The sequence below is a fragment of the Lynx canadensis genome, chromosome D1 (assembly GCF_007474595.2).
Source record: "Lynx canadensis isolate LIC74 chromosome D1, mLynCan4.pri.v2, whole genome shotgun sequence".
Classification (NCBI taxonomy): domain Eukaryota; kingdom Metazoa; phylum Chordata; class Mammalia; order Carnivora; family Felidae; genus Lynx; species Lynx canadensis.
The window spans coordinates 29,200,772-29,224,618 of NC_044312.2; the positions used below are offsets into that span (position 1 = coordinate 29,200,772).

Below are 23,847 nucleotides of genomic sequence, written 5' to 3' on the forward strand. Positions count from 1 at the left end.
TTTAGCCAAAGGAAATGAGCATTGTGGTGTGGGATGCTAAATCTCAGAGAGTGGTTTGGGCTCTGGAGAATGGAAGAAAGAATTAGGAGCCCCCAAATTAGCACAAGATTAGAGACAGGCCCGGGCTGCAATGGAGATCAACACTGCCTTAACCAGTCTTGACTGAAGAATTCTTTTAAAGCCTATGGAGGAAGGAAGGATGTGTATTTACCACCAGACTCATACCACAGCTATCCCTGAATAATATGTGATTCGTAGTTTATTTTTGCTTGTACACACATGCCAAAATCAATATTTTTCAGTTTCCCTCAACCAATATTTTCATTTATCTTATCATTAAATACTTATTGATTGCTCATTACATGCCAGATACATTTAATAAGCATTTTTGAGCATCTAATCTATGTCAGGTCCTGTGCCACACATGGGAAGTAAAAATTTTTGTCCACAGGGAGGTGCAAACTTTGTCCCCATCGTCACAGTGCTTATACTTTGGTGGGGCAATCAGGTATGTAGCTCCATGGTTCCAGCCCAGTGTGACAGAACAATAGCCTGGGGCAGGGGGTGAAATTTAGAAGGTCTCAGATCCTGCAATAACTGCAGGGACACATAGGGGAAGCCCCTGAACTAAGCAGACACAAGTGAGATACAATGGGCTTCATGGGTGGAGACAGAGAGAGAGGTGGTCCCCACCAGGCTGTGCCTTCTGTAACCAGCCAGGGAAATGGCACTGCCTAGTGAAGGCCCCTGAACCTGGAGACTTCTCTTGACACCATTTCTAGAAAGCTTCTAATGAGAAGTCAAGCTCCTCATTAACAGATTAGTTCTGTGCCTTCAGAGCAGGTTGGTGAGTGTACTCCCCAGGGCTTCCCATCTGCCAATTCCTAGTCAGCAGGTACCACCTGGACTGGACCCAGTCTGAGGGAAAGGCAGCCCATGGGGAGGCTCAAGTGACTTGTATTTGAAATGTCATCACCTCCTGCTCACATATGTTCCTTAGGAGCACAATAGCCAAAACTCATCGAGGGCTCTGCAGTTGAAATGAAGATAGACCCAGAGGCACCAAAGTCTTCTGATGATACTGGTGAGAGCCTGTCCTCCACCAGCTGGAGGGAGGGTACTGGGAGGCCCTACCTTCTCACCCCCACCTTCTCCCCCATCAAGGCTGTCACACCTTAACTTCTTACATGCCCCAAAGTGCTCTTACTCCAGGAATGTCTCATCTGAGGTGTTTCCACCCTCTGCCTGGCACTTTCTCAAAGAGAGTTTCCTTTGCAAGTTGCCTGAGTGCCTGCTGATTGATCCCTGGTCTCTCTCAGAGCTATCCTTGGGTGTCTTTTTAATGGCCTTACCTTAATTGCATTTTCCTGTTTGTGCCATGCAGTCAGCATGCAGTTTAATAAAAGATTTTCAAGCTGCTGTGCCCATTCTTCCCTCCCCACCTACATCTTATGTAGTAGAAGATTTTAAGCCTTATTTTTAAGGTGATTGATTTGGTGTGTTTTCCACTTTCCTTCCTGCTGTGGGGACATTTTGCCTCTATGTGTGATCATTTTTTATAGAAGCAACTTTGATTTTCCTGTCCCCTCACTTTCTACCCTGCTGTTGCAGAACCAAGGACTGGAAAGCTTTATTCCTCAAGGAGCTATTTTGCGTTTTCTGATTCTGTTATTGGTTGTTGGTGCTTTGGATTAGCTGTCGTCAGGGCTCAGGGCTTGTCATTCAACACTCACACAGGTGGGGTGTTAAAAGTGGGCATTTGAGGGGGGTGAGCTGGAGCCACAGACTTATTTTTTAAACTGGAGCATAAACTTTTTATTTTTTATTTTATTTTATTTTATTTATTTTACTTTACTTTAAATTACATTATATTATATTATATTATATTATATTATATTATATTATATTATATCATATTATATTATTTTTACTTTATTTTATTTTACTTTACTTTGGATGTGATGCAAAAAGGGGAATTCATTACAAATGAAGCTATTACAAATGAATACTATTTTGTATGTGGTAGTGAACCCTTAAAAGATGGATTCTTCAGAAGGTATCCATGTTTTGCATTTCCTTATATAAGTCATATTTATGCAAGGATGGAAGGTTCTTAAGGAAAACACAGTCTTTGATGAAAGTTTTGATGATCAGTGATTTTTTTTCTTTTTGGCTTCAAAGTTGTCTATTTCATCTCTTAATTTTCTCTCAATGAGTGTAACTATATATATATTTTTTTTCAGAAGTACCTATTTGATGTGAGACTACAATATTAGGACAATATCAAAAATAGTTAAGAGAAGAATACTTAAAAATAATAGGAATAACACAAAACCTCAAGGAAAGGAGACATCACACACAAACATAAATTTATATATATTCAGAAGATGACATAATTCTATCATTATCCATAAAATCCAATATAATTTATTAAAACATAGGAGGCCAATGGGCTATATTTTTATGTGTTAAAACTGTATCAGGATGAATAGAGGGTAAGTAGTTCTTAGTACTCCTGAATCACCCTTCCGTAATGCCTGTCATGCAAACCTAGAGGCATTTTTAGAAATTAACCTAGTATCCTAAAATACTTTTAATATTTTAAAATTTTAATATTTTCTTTGCACAAGATTTGTAAAGTATGAAGTGCTATCCATTTAATGCACAACAGTCTTAAGAAGGAGGTTCAACAGTCTTTATTTCCCACAATTTACTGATGAAGGTACTGAAATTTAGGGTAAGTAATACTTTTAAGGTCACAAAACAAGCAGCCAAACCATAAGTTATGTTTTGCAGACCTCTTACCTCCAAGTAGCCTGGTGAGTGGGTTTCTTTTCTGTGTATGTTTTCATGAAGGTTTGGTTATCAACACTGCCTTTTCTGTTGGATTTCTCTAGGTCTTACAGCACTTTAGAAACATAAACCCAACCATCAGTTGCCTGAGATGTGACCACTTCTCACTGTTGGTGTCTGGGGAACAGGAAGATGGCAGAAAATAGGATTCAGAAACCTTGCCTGAGCCTGATGCTCCACATGAGTTGTTGCATCAGTTTCTCTCCGCCTCTTGCAGAGGACATGCTCAATGAGCTAAAGCAGAGTAGCAGACAAACAAGTGAGAGCAGGCATTGTGGAGAGGCCATGGAGTGTCCTGGGAACCAATGTGAAGTATGAGTTGCACTGGAGAAGCCCACATGGAAAGCCTCAGGAACCAAAGGCAGCTGAGCTTGGCATATGGTGTCCCCACCTCCATAAGGGTAGGTGTCTTCAGTACACTGGGGCTGGGCTCCCCTGTTTTCCTTTCTCTTGACCACTCTCCCCCTTCTCTGCTTCCTTCATTTACAAAGGCATCCACTATTTGCATCTTTGTGGCCCTCCTTAGACATCCTTGGGATCTTCTTCCATCTCTTCTCTTGTCGCCTTTTTCTTTCCTAAATATTCCTGGCCCAAGCCCCACTCCTTCTGCCCTCCACTTCCATGGGCTACTTAAACTCCTATCCAGTGAAACAAGAGGTGTAACCCCCCCCTCCTCCACATCCCTCTCTTTCAATAAGCTCAGTGTGATTTGTTTTGGAGAACTTTGTGCAAAGGAGAAAAGTTATGTGTGTGGGTGTTGTTAGTAGTAAATTAAGCATAAAATCTATATTCTGAACCGAAAATTGACTGTTAACTCTGTGTCGGAGGGAGACCACAGTTCTTGTCCTGGAGCAACTTGTGCCTTGGAAATGAAAAACGTCTGGACTGTTATTAGATCTTAGGCCACTGTGGGAGTTTTATAAAACACTCTGCTCCATCCAGATTTCTCACTTGGCATTTCTGGGACACAGAGAATCTCTTCTGTCAAGCTACAAATTCATTTAAAATCTGTGCTTTCTCCCTGAAAAATTCTACTACCTAAAAGAGCCAATAACAATATGATAATTAATGATTATCTCTATTATAAGATAGAGCTTTTTCTTTTTTCAGCACTCACCTCAATTAAGGTGACATTCTGAATGCAGTATTTCTGTAGGTCTGTCAATCACAATTCACACATCAAATACAGGGAACTCCCCTCTGCTTTCAACTAATAAATAACACAATCATAAAACTCCAACTCCTGGAGGATACCCTTACTTGAGGATTTTAGATCACCCAGGTACCTGTTATGTTGTTTTTGAGGGGGAAGAGTCTATCTGAACAGAAATTAAGAAGGAATTAAGAAGATATAAAGAGAATAGGAAGTGAGGAGAAGGAGAACTGTAAGAGAGGGTAAAATCTATTCCAACAATATCTTCTTCTAAAGCTGTTTATGATAAAAAGAGGATTAGGTAGCCTGTATTCCTGCTATATTGAATTAAATCCTAGGCCGCCTTCCTTAGGCACTCACAGCCCTGAGAACATCAATCCTGTCACGACAAAATAGCCCTTGGGAAAAGGAATCCTCCTGGCAGTGTGCCATCCTGCTCTTATAAACTGTTAACCGCGGTAATGAACCAATCCAAGAGACATATTAATAATGACATGAAGAGACACATTTATTGTTGATTGTTGAGATGGTGGCAGATTTATTGTGAGCTTGCCAGGAGGGAGGGCTTGGCCCAGCAATGGTGCAATTAAAAACAAATTGAATACAGGGACAAAGAATCAATAATCTAACAGGGCAACTTTTAGTTTGCAAAATACGAATATAAATTAATTGACCTGAACACAGTTGCTAACTGGTCATTAATGTCTGCTTGCTGGCCAATCAGAAGACATCGCCCATCCCATTATGTTTATTGCATCAAGCGGGGTGCACACACTTTCAGCTCTGTCTGCCAGGGCTGCCCTCTGAGGCATCTTGTTTAAAGGTGATTTCCAACTCCACCAGAAGAAAGTGGTTATATCAGATCTTTCCCCTTGAGCTCTGAATTCTGAAATTTAAAAAAAAATGTTTCACTAAGAACTCTATTCAATAGGAATATTTTCAGTGCCTACAGTGGACATCAATCCACCCTAAGCACAGGAAGACAAAGGTAACAAATCCAAGGTGGATGCTGCTTTTTGTGATATGGTCTCTAATAACCTCCAAGATAGGATATTTTGCCTTTATTTTTATGGATTAGAAACATTTAATATAAATGTGGTAACTGGTCATGCCAATTCAGATTGTGATCCCTAAACTGCACCCATATAAAAAAAAATATGATGCTAACTCTGGCCCTTGTCTTCAAGGAAATTATAATCTGGAGGTAGAAAAGAGTGAAATCCACCAATAGCTGAAATATAAAATAAAAAGTTTCAGTTATTCTAAGAGAGTGTAGGTAAAATGGTATTAGAATTCCAAAGAAAGCCTTTGGCTTTGGATATTTAACAAATCTAAAATTGTACTGTCCAATATTATAGCCACTAGCATGTGTGGCTATTTTTAATTAAATTAATTATAATTAAATAATACTAAAAAATTGGTTCATTGGTCCTACTAGCCACATCTCAAGTTCTCAATAGTCACCTATGGCTAATGGCTACCATGTTGGACAGTGCAAATATAGAACAATCCCATCATCACTGAAAGGGCTATTGGGCAGGTAAGAGGTTTATGGGACAGTGCTGCTTGAAAGGGTCTGCAGAATTTGGAATCTCAGAGAAAAGAACATTCAAGACAGATGGTGTGAGAAATTGAAAAGAAGGCAGAGCACTGTGGGTAGGGGTTTTACAAAGACAAGTTTGCCTACATTGTGTTTAGGATACACAAATGGAATAACAGAAAGCAAGAGTGGAAAGTAGGCTTGGCTTTTAATTGTTTAGCAGTTGGAAAAGCAATCTAAGAGGGTTTGACTTTATCATCAATAGGGAGTCATTACAATCATAAGGAGGGGGGAGTGACATGATCAGATGTGTGCATCAGGAATATTTAGATAATGGTGTTAAATTCAATTAAGAGGTGACAGAGACAGGATTGTGTAGCAATTACAATGTGACTAAAAAGTAGCTTGGGAGTAAGATTTTGCACTTTGATGGAACAGAAAGGAAGACAATAACTTTATTGGACATATCTGCTTTGATAGAGAAGAAAAAGAAAGAGAAGGGTCAAGGTTTATGCAAAAGTTTTGTACAAGGATGGTGTGTCTATGAATAGGAATATGAACTAAAAGAGGAAGAACAAGATTTTGAGCAAAGAAGGTTAAGTACAACATGGGACATCCAAAAATGTCTATTGATGCCCAATTTGAAGAGTTCAGGGACAAATCAGAAATTAGAGGATATGGAAGCAATTCACAACCAGAAATATTGATTTAGCAGGATGATATAAACCTGATATTAACTTTGAGAAGGATGTTGTAATTACTAAGATAACTAGAATGATAGAAAAAGATTTAAGGAAGAGAGACCCTAATTCTAGAGATATTAGACTGAAATCCTTTAACCAGAAATAACCTGGCAAGGAAAGCATGTGTATTGTAATACACATTACAGTCTGTGGCAGTCTGGCCTGCCTATATAAAAGGGACGGAATTGAGAGGAAGTTCCAAGTGGGGGTTTAGTGTGGGCTCTCCCTACAGACTGGACACAGTGAAATCACAGGTCTTATCAGCTGGTGATCCAAGGCAAGCTCCTTAGCCTTCTGGACTATTTCCTTATTCAGAAAAGTAGGAAAATATATCCCATCTTCTGGGCTTAACTGGAAAATAGAATTGGACTATGTCTGTAAAATGACTGCCATACTAGGTACTCAGTGGATGATAGCCATGATTTATGATTATTTAAAAAAAAAATCCTGTTTTACTTCACTACTATTACTTTTCAATTTCTATACCTATGGAGGAGAATTATTAGTGAGTAAATAGTCAAAGTCTTTCTGGTATCTTTATGAGAAGCCAAACTAGGATACGTACAGAGGATAGTTATTTTTGCCAAGACACTGTGTGTGAGATAAAACTTATTAACTAGGGACCCAACTCCAGGTTTCAGAACACAAGTCAGGCTCTCCAAATATGTGTACACACACTACATATAGGAAAATATCAGTATTCTGAATTTACATATTACTCTGTCTCTAAGCTATGACTAATCTTGTGGGTGGTGAAGTTTGAAATCTTATGTAGGATCCTGACTATATGAGAGCCATGATGAACTTTAATCTATTAGAATTTATGAACATTTAGTAATTTATCTTCTTCTAAAGTGTGATTGCTTCCTCTGCCCACAACAGTAAAGATCCTCTTGTATTTACTTGAGCTATTGACAGACTAGCTTCTTAGGAAATGAGCTGAGCTCACCATGAAAATTGAGTAGAACATAACAGGCATTTCATTTTCTTCTCCATCTCCACATTAGTGATGATTTTGAGAACAAACTTTATGACTGTTCCGTTTCTTTAATTCATTTATTATATTACTATTACTATTACTATTATTATTATTATTATTATTATTTTAGATAAAGAGCATGAGTGGGAAGAGGGGAAAAGGGGAAAGGGAAAGAGAGAATCTTAAGCAAGTTCCATGCTCAGTGTGGATCACAACTTGGGACTAAATCCCACGACTGTGAGATCATGACCTGAGCCTAAATCAAGAGTCAGGAGCCAACTGACTGACTAAGCCAACTTGGTACCCCCTATTTCTTTAATTCTATTGAAAATAAGGCAGATGACAGCCCCAGGCCCTGGTACTTCTCTTTCTGGCTACTGTATACATCACTAGGTGCCAGGATTGGTAGCACCGTCTTAGATCATGTGTCTGTGCCTCAGTACAAGCCCACACATTTTAAAAGCCAGAACTGTCAAATGAAAATGTTGCCCCCTTGGCAGACAGGGTCATACCATCTCCAGCCCTGACAAAGTGTTCATCCAGTGTCTAATTTTGCTCAGGTCTCATTCACCATGGAAAATCCAACTCTTCCTATTCCTAGAACTCAAAGATTTTAAGCCTTACAGGAGAAATTGAGCATATACTCCCCCTCCCAGCCTTTTCTAGAGGGAGGCTAAACCTACATATTTTTTAAACATTTGTTTATTTATGAGAAAGAGAGCACACACAAATGAGCAGGGGAGGGGCAGAGAGAGAGAGAGAGGGAGGCACAGATTCTGAAGCAGGCTCTGTGGTGTCAGCACAGAGCCTGGCATTGGGCTCAATCTCATGAACTGTGAGATCATAACCTGAGCCAAAATCAAGAGTAGGATGCTTAACCCACAGAGCCAACCAGGTGTCTTGGCTGAACCTATATATTTAATGGAGGGTGGGACGGAATTCGACAGGCCAAAAAAGAGCCATGAAGTCTGTGAAAACTGTGTGTACATGTATGTGTGACCATGAGTGGCTGTGTGTGTGTGTGTGTGTGTGCTGTGTGTGTTGTGTGTGTGATGATCTTAGCTTCTAAGCAGAGCAGAACAAAGTCCCATATTTCTCCTCACAAGGACAGGAGTAGAAACTTGATAAAAGGAGGTATGTTCTTTGTTACAAAACGTGTTTTGGACTGTGTTGTAGCCAACTACACATGATGTCACGAGAGGTGTAGCAACCTGGGAGACTAGGTGGAGTGAACATCAATCCAGCTCCAGCTACATGGCTGACAAAGTCAGATAACAGTTGAGTAACAGTCTCAAGAAAGGGATAGAATCTTTGAATGGAGAGTGAGAGCATGGGCTTCATTCCAACCCTGGGGCAGAAGGAGACCAGGTCAAGTGTGAAGAGAGCCTGCATGGGGATACCATTCTTGTGAAAGAAGGCTTTTGAGGTACCTTCCTGTATTGTATTCTGGGGGTATTCTGAGGGTAAGAACTTCATTCCTATCCCCTCTAAGTTGTAGTTGCCTTCTTAGTTTATCCAGTCCCTAAACTAATAATGTTAGCATAGGGGTGCCTGCATGGCTCAGTCGGTTAAGCATCCGACTCTTGATTTTGGATCAGGTCATGATCTCACAGCTCTTGGGATCAAGCTTCATGTTGGGGCTCTTCACTGAATGTCTCTCTCTCCCTCCCTTGTTCATGCTGTCTGTCTTTCCCCGCCCCCAAATAAGTAAAATAATCCTTAAAGAAAAAAGAATGTTAGCATATATTACACTGTTGGATGTGGGTTATGGCGGCTTACAAATATCAGAGTGGAACAGGGAAGGAGAGGATGTCTTTCTTTTCCATCCTCTGAGCCACAACCACTGTGGGTGAGGATTGCTCAGAGTCACCACTAAAAATGGTGTGAGCAAGGGGACCTCAAATCTTAAGTTCTCTGAAGAAAATACAAATGAGAAAGAGGGTAAGAGCAAACCTTTCTGACTTCCCCATCAATGGGTGAAGGAGGAAAAGCCGGGGAGTAGAGATGCCTGGCTATACAAAAATCCTCCAAAGAAATTACATTAATAAATCCTAAAATATAATAACTAGAAAGGACTTCCTTACCATTTCTTCAACACTTCCATTTTAAAATAGAGAAAATGAAGCCCAGAGAAAGTCTTCTAACTTATTTTGTACTATGGACTCTTTGGCCTGTGTGTTTTATTTGCACCTGCACATAGAATTTGCAGCTTATAGACCCTTTCTCAGTATCTTATTTTCAAACGCAAAATATAATCTGCATAATATGTAAGATCAAGGTATGCATATGTGTATCTGAATAAAATTAAGTACACTGACTTTTATTATTCACCCAAGGATAAGAAGCCAGGAAGGGAACATCCTAAAAATACAGGCCTGGAAGTCAAGAGCAGTACTCAGCCTGGGGAGTGAGTTTTCTGATGCACAATCTTGTTCTTTTCTACTTTTCCACCCTGACTCTGTGAAGAACAAGTGTGATTATAATTTAAAATAGAGACTGAATAAATTAAATTTATTTCAGGTTGACTGGCTGCTTTTCTTTAGGCCCAAAATTACACATGTTAATTGAAATGACTGTAATATTTGGGAGAAGAGGAGAAAATAGCAGAAGAAAAGAGGTTGGTTACAAAGGAAAATCTGAAAATAGGTTGCTCCTTGGCACAACTGTGACTTGCAGGGCCTGCTTCCCCTGCCTGCTGCACATGCTCCCCCAGAGCCCTGCCCCACATCTGCTCCCCGGCCTCAGACTCAGCCTTGCCACTCCACCCCAGCAAGTCTCCTTGGTATCCACTCTTCTTAGCGGTACTTTAGAACTTTTTATATTTCTCTCACTAATAGTGACATTTACCTGTCCTTTTATTTAGCTATGAATTAGCAGTCTGGTGTGTGAACATACTGGATCTAGAATCATATCATCTGGCATTTTTTATTAAATGATGCTTTGCCACTTACTGGCCAGGGTAACTTGGACAAATGACTTCAACTCTGAATCCCGATTTCTTTTCTTGGAATATGGTAATTTTCTGTTTTGTCTCCCAGGGCTTTTGTGAAGAATTAATCAAAAGATTATGTAAGTAACATGCTTTTTTACTCTATTTTGATAGCTGTTTTCCAGACACAAATCTAGTGAAGAGAATTTAAAGCATTTAGTAGGTGCCATCATCTTTGGGCAGTTTTAACCTCTCTAAGCCTCAATTTCCTTATTTTTAAAATGTAAATCTGATGTAGACTTTGTAAGGTTGGTGTGAGGATCAACTGAGCTAAGGTTTATGCTTAATGTGCCCAATTCAGAAGTTGGCTGGTACTCAGCAGAATCTAGGACTGGACTGGTTCGCAAATCAGACTTCTCCAAACTCAACATTGGGTACCAACCAGTCTCACCTGAATTGACTCCAGGCTCAAAGACTCAAAGTGTTTTGCAGACACAAAAATTGCATGATGTTGCTGTGGAGTCTCAGATGTGAGAAATTCACATAGTTAGGCATTTCTGGCAATTTGCATAAAATTAGGCTGAGCAAGAGGAGTTTGTTCCATGCAAAGAAATACCTGGTAGTAAACAGATTTCTGAACTAGCCAAGAAAGCAGACAGAAAATGTCAACATCCAGGGAGCAAAGAACCAGCACATCTTCCTGCCGATCCATCCTGGACAAAGACTATGACCATGGTGACACCAGATATCCACAGAATTTCAGAGTGCTGAAGACTTCATGACAATTAGAATCACAATTAGATACTGGATTCTCAGAGGGACCAGAGTTTTCAGTACTTACATAGGATAAAGAGGTAACATTTAAAACGTGTATCCCTGGAGTGATGAGCTACTAGTAAATTAATTATCTTCTTCTTTGCTTCACTCAGCATCTCTATACCATTTGTTGTAGCTTTGGCATCCCACCCCCACTGCTAATTTTCTTCTTGAGCTTTGTCCTCAATTTCTGATGATACAATGTAATATCAGCAGCAGGGAAAAAGGGGGGGGGTATGTGGAAAGAAAGGATAACTGAAAAATTCCCATGGATTTAAATTACAGAAATAACCTCAGACATGGCTGGCAGTGGGGATGCTGGAGCATGCTGGAGAAACATTGATCTTGGAGTCATATGGCCATGGTTCAAGACCCAGCTCTGCTACTTACTCACAGGAGACCCTGGCTGCTCTCTTAACCTCCATGAACTGCAGTTATTTAATTTGCAAAACGAGGAGAACAGTCACTGCACTTCAGCCTCCCAGGGCTTGTTGTAAGGGTCAAGTGAGACAAAGATTGTGACCAGTGCTGTAAAGTGCTAAATAAATGCATGTTATCCCTGGTATATCTCTTAGCTTGTCACACTGAAGACCCTTATCCCTCCAGGGAACTGTTCCCAATTACTGTCCATTCCAAGTTATCTGGACAGTGTCTGGCTCATTCCCCACCCCGATCTGCTTGCAAGGGGCTTTATGATCACTGCCTTCAGATGCCATTTCATTAGCTGTATCAATCTGTTCTTCCATTCATTTTACAAACATTTGCCGAATGCCTAGTATGCCTCTGACAGTGTACTATGTGCTGGGGTTGGATATAAATAAATTATGGTCTCTGCTGCTCTGTAGGAATAGTTAATTTCAGAAATCTTACCTACTGTCATGTTAATAGGTTCATAATGGATCTCAAATATACCTTTTCTGATCCTGAGTTACACCTTAGTTCTATAGCACATGTTTAATATTTGTGCTTTCCTTGTCCCTAAACCTAGCAAGACTAATGCTTTCCTATCCTAGAGGCCCAGGATCCTAATTCCATGATTATTAGCCATGCCGTCGATATTTCCCCAAACTCAAAAATGGAAACGATATCCTTTTAATTCTTCCTCTTTTAAGGTATTAAGATTAATCCTCTCAATTTCCCTTGAACAATATCTTGAACCTTCTCCATTTCCACAGGTAGACATACAACCCACCCACATCACACATTTGGGTGACAGGAGTAACCTCCTCCCCAATACTTCTGCTTCTCTCCACTTCACTCCATCCCAACAGAGCTGCCAGGTTGATTTTCCTACCTGACTAATCTGACTCCACAGCAACACCTCTCTCTTGCTCTGGATTTTCTTAATACCTAAGTATACAGTCTAGGTCACATTATCATACATATTCACATGGTGCTTTTTAAAATTATTCCCTCAGAGGCCAAGACGTGTCATGGGTATCAGTGATAGTATTTTAATGAATGCAGTTCTCTTGAAGAGGACTTGGAAACTAATGCTATCAGGTATGTGGCAAAGGCCACCTTATAAAACAGTAAAGGACAGGCTCTGAGGTTAGTGACAGAGCCTCTCTGAGTTCCTCACTTTGCGGCAACAGGGAGCAGCAAAGCCAGGGCCCCATGGGACTGCTCTCCCTTCTGCTAATGGCACTTGGTTGGCAGAGGTGACGAGATCCTAACATTCTCAAATGGACAGAAGATAAACATCTCTCTCTCTCTCTCTCTCTCTCTCTCTCTCTCTCTCTCTCTCTAAACAGACATGTTGCAGCTCGGAAATTTTTCAGTTTTTCTCATTGCAAAATCAATAACCATCAGCAGTTTGAAATTAAAGGCAAGATTAGGCCTCAGTTTTATACATGCCTTATTGTATTCCAAAAGCTTTCTACTCAGTCAGATAAATCTTCTTTAAGAGGATTAGGAAACTTTCATTATCTTTATCTAACCTGAACTAACACTAAGTCTGAAAAATTAATCTATAGACTGGACAAAAGCCGATAGCTGCTGGGAAGAAGGAGGACTCTTGGACTTCTTTCTAATTGAGCAGTGGGGTCTCTGCTTCCTCCCACTAGAAATTCAACTGGTCTCCAAAGAAAGAACAAGTCACCCATTGCTAACCAAGACAGAAGAGAATGCAGCTCTGTGAGTGCCTTCTTTTTACCTCTCAGTAAATGTAAAGGCCCATCTGCTAAGTGTTCAAGGGAAGGTTGTCTCCTCCCACCTCCACCCACCCTGATCTTTTGCATTGGATTTCACACCTCAGTTGCCCAGAGTTATAAGAGTCACTTGGCCTGCAATGTGGAGACTGTGAGGAACTGACCTCTGAAACTGCAGTCACTCCATGGCTCTGCTCTTGCCTCTTCTTGGACTCTTTCTGACCCAAACCTATGAAGCCCACAGGGAAACACCACTGGGTTCCATATCCAGCCCAACGAATTGCTCCAAGGGCCTTATGAAGCACACTATCCCTGAAGCTCTCCATCACTAGCACTTTATGGCCTGTATTGACTTTGACATGCTTACACAATCTGTCTTATTTCCTGAAAAGTGATAGCCTTGTTCTGTTTGAGTCTGTTTCTGTACAGTGCCTGACAGTTCTTTTTTATTTCAGTGTTGCATTTCCTGAATTTGAAGATAACTTTGCTGTCAAGGCCACGAAGGTGCCATGGAGGCGTCACTTCCAAAGCTGAGAATTTCAGCTCCTCTGGAACTAAGCCCAGGTGGCAGGCGGGGTAGTGAGAACTCACACCCCCTTGTTTTCTGCACCCCCAGAAACTTTCAACAGACATTCCAGCTCATCTCAGATAACTGATCTCACCAAGTGCCTCCACCATCCTCTGAGAAGAAGCATCAGACATGACAGCTGCCTTTATCTCCAGATGGCAGGCCGTCTTGTAGTTCCAAAGCAGTGATCATCACCAAGCCATACCCCTGGGTGGGACATGAGTGGAGAATGGAAGCAGCAGAGTGTACAGACATCTGTGGTATGCAGACCAATGTGGGTGTCTGAAAGCACTTGGGGATGAGACAAGGGCTTGGAGGCTGAACTGAGGCTGGGCTTCAAGCAATATGGCAGCACCCAGGGCCTGGTGGAAAAGAAAGCTGCAGCAGAATGATTTCTGATCCAGCACATGCCATTACAAATGTCCCAAGAACCAGAGACCTGGATGTTAAGCTAGCAAAGAGCTGTTTTAGCCAAAAGAAAGAATGGCCACCCTGATTTTTACAAGTGAATGAAGTGTGAAAAGACACTAACCCCTATTCAAACTCTCCATGAAACCAACTGATGTGAGTAAAGTATTTTTTTTTTTTTTTTAGTAAAGTAGGGGTGAAAACATCCACATTATCTAAGCCAGGATGCAGCAAACATTTCATAAACTGAAAACAATTCATCAAATATACTACAGATGGGAATTGATAAAAGGCACTTTTTAAAGCCTGAATCACACACAGGGACTCTTTCTGAGATTTCAGTGTACGGCTCCAAGAGGTAAGTATAGGAGACTCTGAGGTCCACCCAAGTCTCTCATTTGGTGGAGGAAGGCTGTGTCACTGGGGGATGGCCAGTAGTATCCTTAGTACTTCATTGTTACCATGAGTCAACACCTGAGATAAATTACTTTACATAGAAATGGTGGGGCAGAGGGGTGATGTTAGTTGGGGGTAGTTCAAAATAAGTTAATTTATATTGCTTCCTTGTTTTAAAATGGCTCCCAAATTCTCATAGCTGCTATTTGAATGTGCTTTTAATTCCTAATATTTAATAGTTAATATCTGGGATTCTGACATTTCTTCAGCCTTAGTTTTTTTCCTACAATGTGAAATTCTAATGAAAAACTATTGTACAATATGTTTGGGTATCCCGACACAGATTTTTAAAGAGAGAATGAGAGGGGATGTTAAGGAAAACCTCCCCTTTTTAAAAATTATATGGATGTATTTCTGACATAGACCTGGAGATAACATTTTGACTAGTATCCCTCTTAATATACACTCCATTGTGGGGCTAACGGGATGCACAGACCCAGCCACCATGCTGGGTTGGACTCGAATGCAGAATCCAGAACCCCTTCTGGAATATGCACACCCAACAACCATGCAAAACTAGTCACAAGTCATATAACATCAAATCAGTGTTAACCTTTTATTATGAAATAATCCTGTGAAAGATAATTAAAAGGCACAGAGAGTAACACCACCTCTATTTTTTAATGTTTCTTGCCCTACTTTAGAGCGCTAAGTAACTTAAGAGAGCTCAACAAGCACATGCCAAACAACTTATTAACAAGAACAGAAGGACCAAAGGTACAATTGAGAGACTGTGAAGATATGCAGTACTTAGTCAAGAATTCAGCAGATGGGAAGGAATCCAGAACATACACTCAGTCTCTGGGTTCCACAGAGGAAAATGTTTCTCATGTCTTCACACCAGAATAGAAGCAAAGACTGAGATAATGTTTCCCTTCCATCATCGACAGGTCCACCAAGCCCCGAATCCAGCTGTAACTCACCTTGCACTATGAGGTGGACCCGGGAAGTTTTCGGGTGGTTGTCTGTTTGCACAGAGCAGGTGTAAGGGCCCTCGTCATACACATCCACGTTCTGGATCATGATGCTGTATTGGGTTGGTGTGTTGACCAGGATGATCACACGAGGGTCTATGGACCACTTGTCATTCCCAGCATAGAGGATGGTGCTGCGGTTTAGCCAGGCCACCCGGGTGACTCGGTCATCTATGGTACACCTGTGAGGGAGGAGGGTGGGGAGTGGAGATGGAGGACATTGGGGGAGGGGAGGGGAGCAGGGGAGGGAAACATTGAGGAATGGAGGTGGGGAAAGGGAGAAGAGAGTGTTGAGAGGCTGTGTCATAAATGTGATTGCTGTATTCTGAGGAGTAAATGGAACAAAATAGCCCCATGCTAAACGGAAACAATCAATTATTGATGAAACTTCCTAAGTATAGGGTAACAGTGGCCTGAATTATCCTGAAGAACTGATGATACAAAATCATTTCTATTTGATTTAGGAGCATATTATGTGAAGATCTTTGCCATATATTTGCTTTCCATCTTATTTTTCCCCCCAGGCTTATATGAAAATTAGTTTATATTTCTTGAGCACATTTACCACCTTGTGGGAGACATGGCCCAGGGGCATAGGGGCAAGAAAGTGGATCAGTATTTCAAATAGGTCACAGATAATCTACAAAGCAAATACCTAACTTGTTAGTCAAAAATTGGACATATTTACCACCAGCCCTCCCTGGTATTGATAATCTCCTTTTACCCCTAAGCTACCCAAATCCTGCAAATTATAATTTATAACATGGATTGATAAAATTCACCTTAGAAAGCCATCAATTTTTAGGAAGTCCTGGCTGCCTCTGAAGATGTCAGCAGAGGTAAGAAGAAAGTGATCAGAGTTCCCCTTCCCTCCTACTGCCACCCCCTACCCACCCCCCAGCCCAGAAAACAAAGTGGCTGATGTCACATGGGTTATCATTATGGTAAAAAGCTAATCTCAAAAAAAAAAAAAAAAAAGCTAACCTCTACCTCCTCAACCTCGCACATACTCAACAATTGGAAGCTGTGAATGTAAGTGGAATTTGTTGTTTGGTATGAATGACTTGCAGGCTATTAGGTTTAATGAAGAAATAAATATGCCTGCTGGTCAGAAGGAAAATTAGCATATGTTCCCCAGGATTTTACAATCCATTGAAAGAAAATGGAAGAGAATCCCTTGTAAATGTGGGCTTGCAAAGAAGGATGTGTTTCAAGGGCCCCAGGTATATGCCCACCTGCCACTCACCCCTCTAGTCTAAACCTGAGTTGCGGTATCTGGGCAAATAGTGAAGTCCAGTTATAGCTGTGCTATTCCCATAAGATGTCCCAGCAAACAGGTCTGAGGCCCACCTTCTGGGCACAAGGAACATCAATCCAGCACCTCCAGATGAGAAGACAAAACAAACAAACAAAAAAAACACTGCCTCATCTCACCAAATCTGATCCCATTTTGACTGAAAGCAGAGATCTTTCTACAAAGCTCAGGAGACGAGAACACCAAAGACACTGACAAGGGAAGAGAGAGCATGAACTTTTGGACATGCTGTTTTCCCTTAGCAAAATGGCCAGCCAGACACAGCCTGAATGGCCATGGGAGCAGAATAATACTGGAGCACTAAAATGACAGCTTCTGTTGAAAGGGGAAAATGCTCTGTCTAGCAAAGTACTCTCCCTGGTTGGTAGGACACATAGAAATAATACTAGCTTCCAATCACAGAAGTCTTTGTATGTACAGGTCACCTGTCATTCAGCAGGTTCCGGCAGCTTTGAGTTAGGGGTGGGGTGATAATTAGATGCTTTCACAGGACGGCAGGAAGAAGCCTTTCTCTTCTAAATTTTCTTTATTTGCTGTTTTGCAAACTACAAAAATAAAATAACCATATTTAAATGTGTGAAAAAATGAGGTCCTTAATTTGGTAACACTCTTGTTACCTCTCCTTCTACATCTCACTTTTTACATACACATATTCACATAAATAAAGACTGTGTTGATTTATTTACCTGAAATAGAATTATACTCTAATATTCCTATGAAGCTTTTTTTTTTTTGGAACTTTATCACAGGTATCCCTTAACACCAGTAGTTATAGATCTATTTTTGTATTTTTTTTTTTTGAGAGACAGAAAGCATGAGTGGGGGAGAGGGGAAGAGGGAAAGGGAGAGAGAATCTCAAGCAAGCTCCATGCTCAGGATGAAGCCAGACACGGGGCACAATCCCACAGCCCTGGGATCATGAGCTGAGCCACAATCAAGAATCAGATGCTCAGCTGACAGCCATCCAGGTGCCCCTACTTTTGTAATTGTTTCTAAGTAAGTCTAAGATCAGCGAGATGAGTTTTGGAGGCTCAACCGCATTTAAAATTAGAAATAATTCAAGTATCATTGAGTGACTCTTTGCCACCTTCACAGGTGTGTCATAGTAATAAAAAAAAATGAATGTATGCAGTTTCCTTCATATCCTGGGACCCTAGCTTCAATCTGCAGTTTTGTCCTTCTGCAGCAACTTTCCATTTCCCTAATGCAAACTAAAAAGCTCTTAATGGACCTTGCACTCTACCCTTTCAAAAGCATTTCTTAGGGGAAAAAAAGAACAAAAAAGATAAACACATTCATTCACTTTCAGTTGAAAATGATTGATGAAGTTTCCTGTGCAACCTTTCTTTATAACAGCTGTGTTTTCATAAACACCAAATTTCTATTTGAATAACTTCTAACAATGAAGTTCTAATTGTTCAGTGCCAGGAACTGTCAAGCCTGGAAGTGGATGGTAAACTGGGACAGAGTAAAGGGAGTCACATTCTAGTCCCCAGAACCACACAAACCCAAAGTGCAAACAAATATTCTTTCTTTTATTTTTGTCAATTATGTAACGTCTCAAAAATTTTAAGTTGATATATATATTTAACTTTTTAAATTTATTTTTGAGAGGGCACAAGTCAGGGAGGGACAGAGAGAGAGGGACAGAGGATCTAAACTGGGCTCAGCTCTGACAGCAGCAAGCACAATGTGGTGCTTGAACTCATGAACCACGAGATCATGACCTGAGTAGAAGTTGAACGCTGAACCAACTGAGCCACCCAGATGCCCCTAAGTCATATAATTTTTAAAATTTAAGTTAAAAGGATGCACTTCTGGCCTGTGGAGAATATTCACAATTTTAAAATTAAAATGTCACAACATTCCTTTATATATGTATCTATATCTATATCTATATCTATATACACACACATATTTTCAATACAATTTAAATGCAATACTGATTTGATTATCTAGTTTCAAAATCATGAAAAAGTTCTTTATTAGTCATAAAATGTGAATTGTTCCTTTTTAAAACTTGAACTTGTGTTTCCAATATATGTCTTCTGCAGGATTTTGTCTTGATGTAACCTTTCATACTTAAAACCTTTTATTGATCAGCTACCATATTTATTTGCAAATATACAGAGAGAGATGGAAATTGAAATTTCTTATATGTTCTATAATCATAAAGCTCTGAGTAATGCTATTTTCTTTTAAAATTAGTTATTACAAGGACAGTATTGATAAAACAACATAAATATATTGTTCATCTTATTAAGTAATAATTAAACATAAAAAGTAAACTTTTGCTGGATATATAGTACTTAATGGGGTAGATGAGGTTTTTTAAAATTACTTTGAGGGGTGCATGGGTGGCTCAGTAGGTAGAGTGCCTGACTCTTGATTTCAACTCAGGTCATGGTTCCATGGTTAGTGAGTTTGAGCCCCGAATTAGGCTCCATGCTATCAGCCCAGAGTCTGCTTGGGATACTCTCTCTCCCTCTCCCTTTGCTCCTCCCTGCTCGCATGCTCTCTCTCTCTCTCAAAATAAATAAACTGAAACAAAATAAATAAAAATAAAATCATACCTTGAATAAATAACCTTAGTGCTAGAATAAGATAGAGCTCAGGACTGATTCAATTTCTATTTTTGTTTGAGAGAAACCTAGTTCACATAAGCGAGGGAAAATCTTGTATAGCAGTGCCACTCAATTCTTTGAACCTCTTCCAAGATATGTGCCAAAAATCACACAGAAATATAGCTTCAAAAATTATTTTAATGATCTCACAGCTGACAATTCAATTAGTTCCTCCTTCAGCTCTTTTTAAAGCAATGAATTGAAAAATACCTGACTTGCAAAGGGCTTTGTAACTCAGTATTAAATTCATTCAATTTCACAATATCTGGACAGTATATTGTTAACATTTTACCAGGCTTTATCAAATGACTTTTAAGGTGTATTTCTCTTTTACTCAGAAGGACCTTGTTTAACCCAATACACCCAGAAAGGTGGGTAAAATTGAATACTGTTTATTTTAATATGCCAAATCACATTGTTCTCTACCAGAAAATGTCTCTTTCTCTAATTACAAGATAGAGAAGATATGTGCTTTGCTATGATGTCTTTGTCCTTTCCCTTCATTACATCTATGCTTCACTTTGGTGGGATTCTCATTCAAGAGTGATTTTTTTTTTTTTTTGTAATAGTTGGATGATGGCGACAAATAAAGGTAAATTATTTCCTGGACAATTTATAAAAATGGGAACAGTCAAAAGGATCACTAGAATTACAATTCAATCTCAGTGCCTTTCTTAGGCAGATTGATTTAGGAAATCTGAGATCTTGAATGTATCCTCTTAAGTGCATGGAACCAGTACAAATTACCAGGAGTCTTGCAGGGACTGACTTTGAAACAGGTCAGTCCAAATCTATTCTCCATGGGCAAAACAGACTCTCAGTGCCCTGCCACACATACCTTGGGAAGCCTTATGCACTCCTTGGGTAGATATACCCCAGACAGATACCCACAGCCCAATTTACCTGCTGTCAAACCTGGGTTTCATTAGCAGGCATGGACGGGGGCAAATAGAGTGGAGTAACTGGATAAATCTATCTCTCCGAATGGGGCAGAGACCATTCATTGAGTCTGTACAGTACTAGAACCTAAAGAATGATAAAGTCACTTGTGAGAATGATGATGTTGTTTGAGGGAAAAGAAGGAAACAACAGGGAACAGCAGGAAGAAGAGCTCAGAGAATAACTTTTTAAAAAATGCTTAAGTGTTCTTACAAACCTGGCTCCTTCCTTGATGTTTACGGCTGTGTTGAACTCTCATTTACAGGAAGCACATGGAGGAGAATTTTTTATGTTAAATAAGGGCATCCAAGAGGAAAATCAAGAAACATGAATGATAACTTTCTAATTTCTTGAAAACCCTTATAGGTCTCTAAAATTCTTACCCTTAAGCAAATCTTATCTAGTGGTTCTTCATAAGGTAGAATTCATTGCAACTCAATGGTAATGTCTCAAATTACATAGTGCTTATTGGTGCCTAGCACAGTTAAGAACTTTCCATATATTAAATAACCTGATCCTCATAACTACCCTTTGAGACATGCTTTATTATTATCATACTTTACAGATCACAAAACTGAGACGCAGAGAGGTTCAGGACTCTGAACAGCTGGTACAACCAGCGTAGAGAATTTACACCTATTCAGCCTTGTGTAGAATTTCTGCACTTAAGGGCTGTTGTCTTCTCCTCAAAAAGAAAGTGTTTGTGGCTCAAGACTCAAAGTAATAAGACCAGGAGGAGTTCATTGGTATTATCCAGTTTCCCACAAATTTATGGTATTCAGTTTTTAATTTTAGCATTTAATTTTCTCATAAGAGATAAAATAGCTTAGGAGAACAGGAAAGATATTTGGAAATGACTTTTGTACATTGTTAAACCACCTCTAGCTATTTGTGAAGAGTGGAAATACTCAGAAATGGCAAAGAAATGCCAAAAGCTATTGGAGGAAAGGAATATTGCAGGCAAAGTTGTCATTTTCAATTCCATTAAACATGGGACATGCAGTTAAGATGCAGGGTCATTTTGTTTTGTTTTTAAGGAAGAAGTGCAGATAGAAGAAATCCATGCTTTCAGGCAGTGGTTCTCAAACTTCACTGTGCATCAGATTCACCCTGAGAGCTCTTTAAAACACAGATTGCTGAGCCCAACTCCCAAGTTCTTCTGATTTAGTGTGTTCAAAGTGGGGCTGAGAATATGCATTTTAAAGTTCCCAGGTGAGGCCATTGATACTGGTCTGAAGACTCCTCTTTGACAACCACCGCCTTTAAGAAATCAGACAAGAGACAAGTTGGAATTCAATCAAAATAAAATCTTCCTGAAAAGTGAAATTAGGTAGCTTTAAGGTTTTTGTTTGTGTTCTTTAGGTCTGCTTTTGTTTTTATATTTTGCCTCTGAAAATACAAAAAAAAAAACGTGATTCACATAACAGATATTTAATCAATATCTAAGGTACACTAGACAATATTCCAGGAGCTGAGAATGCTGGCTGGCAAACAGGCAAAGGTCATGATCCTTGAGGCTATGTCCAGTGAGACAAAGAAAGCATATAAGTAAATAAGCATATTAGTTTTGGAGGATGACAAGTGGTGAATGCAAAGCAGGTTAAGGAATGGTGAGTGCCATGGGGACTGGGAGCATATTTGAGACAGAGGGGTTAGTAAATGCCACCTGGGGCTTGTATATTAGATGCTGAAAGTTTTACAACCTTACATCTGAATGCAGCACAGTGCATGTATAAAAATCATGTGTACTTAAAAATAAAAGTCACATCTCAATTATATACACAGATAGGTGTAGGAGCATCTAGATAACATGGATACCTAGAGCATGACTATTTAATTATTACAAATATTTTGAACCAGTCTCACGAACAGTGCCTCTCTTGTATGGATAACTCTGTAGATGCTAGTATTCAAAAAATTGAAAACTGGCATTTTGAGAAACTAAAGTTTACCATAAAATGTCTTTATATTTCCACCCTTGTTATTGGGATAATACCTAAAATACATTGCATGCCTCTCTGCTTTAATAAGTAGACAGTAGTGAATAGAGTGAATAACCTCTAATACAGACTCATCATTTTAAACTTCCACTCTCTTTGTAATGCAATGTTAATAGAGAAGATCCTGGACTTCTTCATAGAATTACAACACTGGATTTAATTATTTATGCACTTATTTTCTGGGGCTGTAAATACCACATGGATAAGAATCATGTCAGTGGTCTTCATTTTTTAACACCAAACCTCCCACAGCGGATCTGGTATCTATTATAGGTGACCAGTACATATTTATAATGATGGAAAGGTGTAAGGCAATGTTTTTCAAACTGATGTCAAGATACCCTACAAAGATTATAGTGGGGTTCAGTCAGTTGAATATCCGACTTTGGCTCAGGTCATGATCTCCCAGTTCTTGAGTTCGAGCCATGCATCCAGCTCTGTGCTGATAGCTCAGAGCAAGGAGCCTGCTTCATGTTCTGTGTGTGTGTGTGTGTGTGTGTGTGTCTCTCTCTCTGCCCCTCCCCCACTCAGGCTCTGTCTCTCAAAAATTATTAAACATTAAAAAAAGGAAAGACATAAAAAAAGCCCACAAAGATTATAAATAATGATATGTTGCAATGAGAGTAGATCTTGTATCTTCTCACCACAACTAAGACAGGCTAATCATGTGATGAGCTGGCAGTGTTAGCTTTTGCTGGGTGGTAGTCATTTGCAATACATAAATTCATCAAATCAACATGTTGTACACTTCAAACCTAAAAATGTTATATGTCAGTTATATCTCAGTAAAGCTCAAAAAAAAAAAAAGAACCTACATAAGATGAAGTAGATGTCCTTGGAGATATTATGTGTGTGACTCTGTAAGTTATGTACACACACACACACACACACTCACAGCACCCATGGGATTTTTTTCTTGTGTATTTTTTTAATCTAGTGTTTTCATTTGTAAAATATTCTTTAAAAATATAATATATACATATTCTGGATGTTTTATGACTACAATTAGATTTAAATTTTCAGACTTGTGTCTATCATTACAATAGCATAAAAGAGTATGTATTCTGTTGTTTCAGACTAATGAAAAAATACAGAGGTGGACTTAAGGTTCAGCAGTACATTTCTCCCAAGGAACGCTGAATGATCCCAGGGTCCACTATAGTAATGAAGGTTCTCAAAAGTTGGAATGAAGCCATGTGGAAAGAGAACTCTGTTGTCATATTGCACAGACCAAAGTTAAAAGTGATGCTCTGGCAGCAGTCAGGACCATATTCACATTGCAACTTGGAAATTAATTTTAATAAAATATCATCTGCTCCATTAAATTAATGTTGTTAATTTTAGTGGTTACCTATGTGTATGATTTAAAACCAGATTTTAGAGTCATGTAAGTCTAAAAA

At 39.5% G+C, this 23,847-nt stretch overlaps 1 protein-coding gene across 2 annotated transcripts in view; it reads right to left on the reverse strand.

The window, feature by feature from the left end:
- The window catches only part of OPCML (opioid binding protein/cell adhesion molecule like), a 1,096,360-nt gene that overhangs the window by 201,429 nt on the left and 871,084 nt on the right, over positions 1-23,847 (reverse strand). For both annotated transcript variants that reach the window (XM_032595036.1, XM_030333077.2), the window contains one exon: positions 15,519-15,751. In XM_032595036.1, coding sequence (XP_032450927.1) covers positions 15,519-15,751 — 233 coding nt within the window. The remainder of the gene's footprint in view (positions 1-15,518; positions 15,752-23,847) is intronic.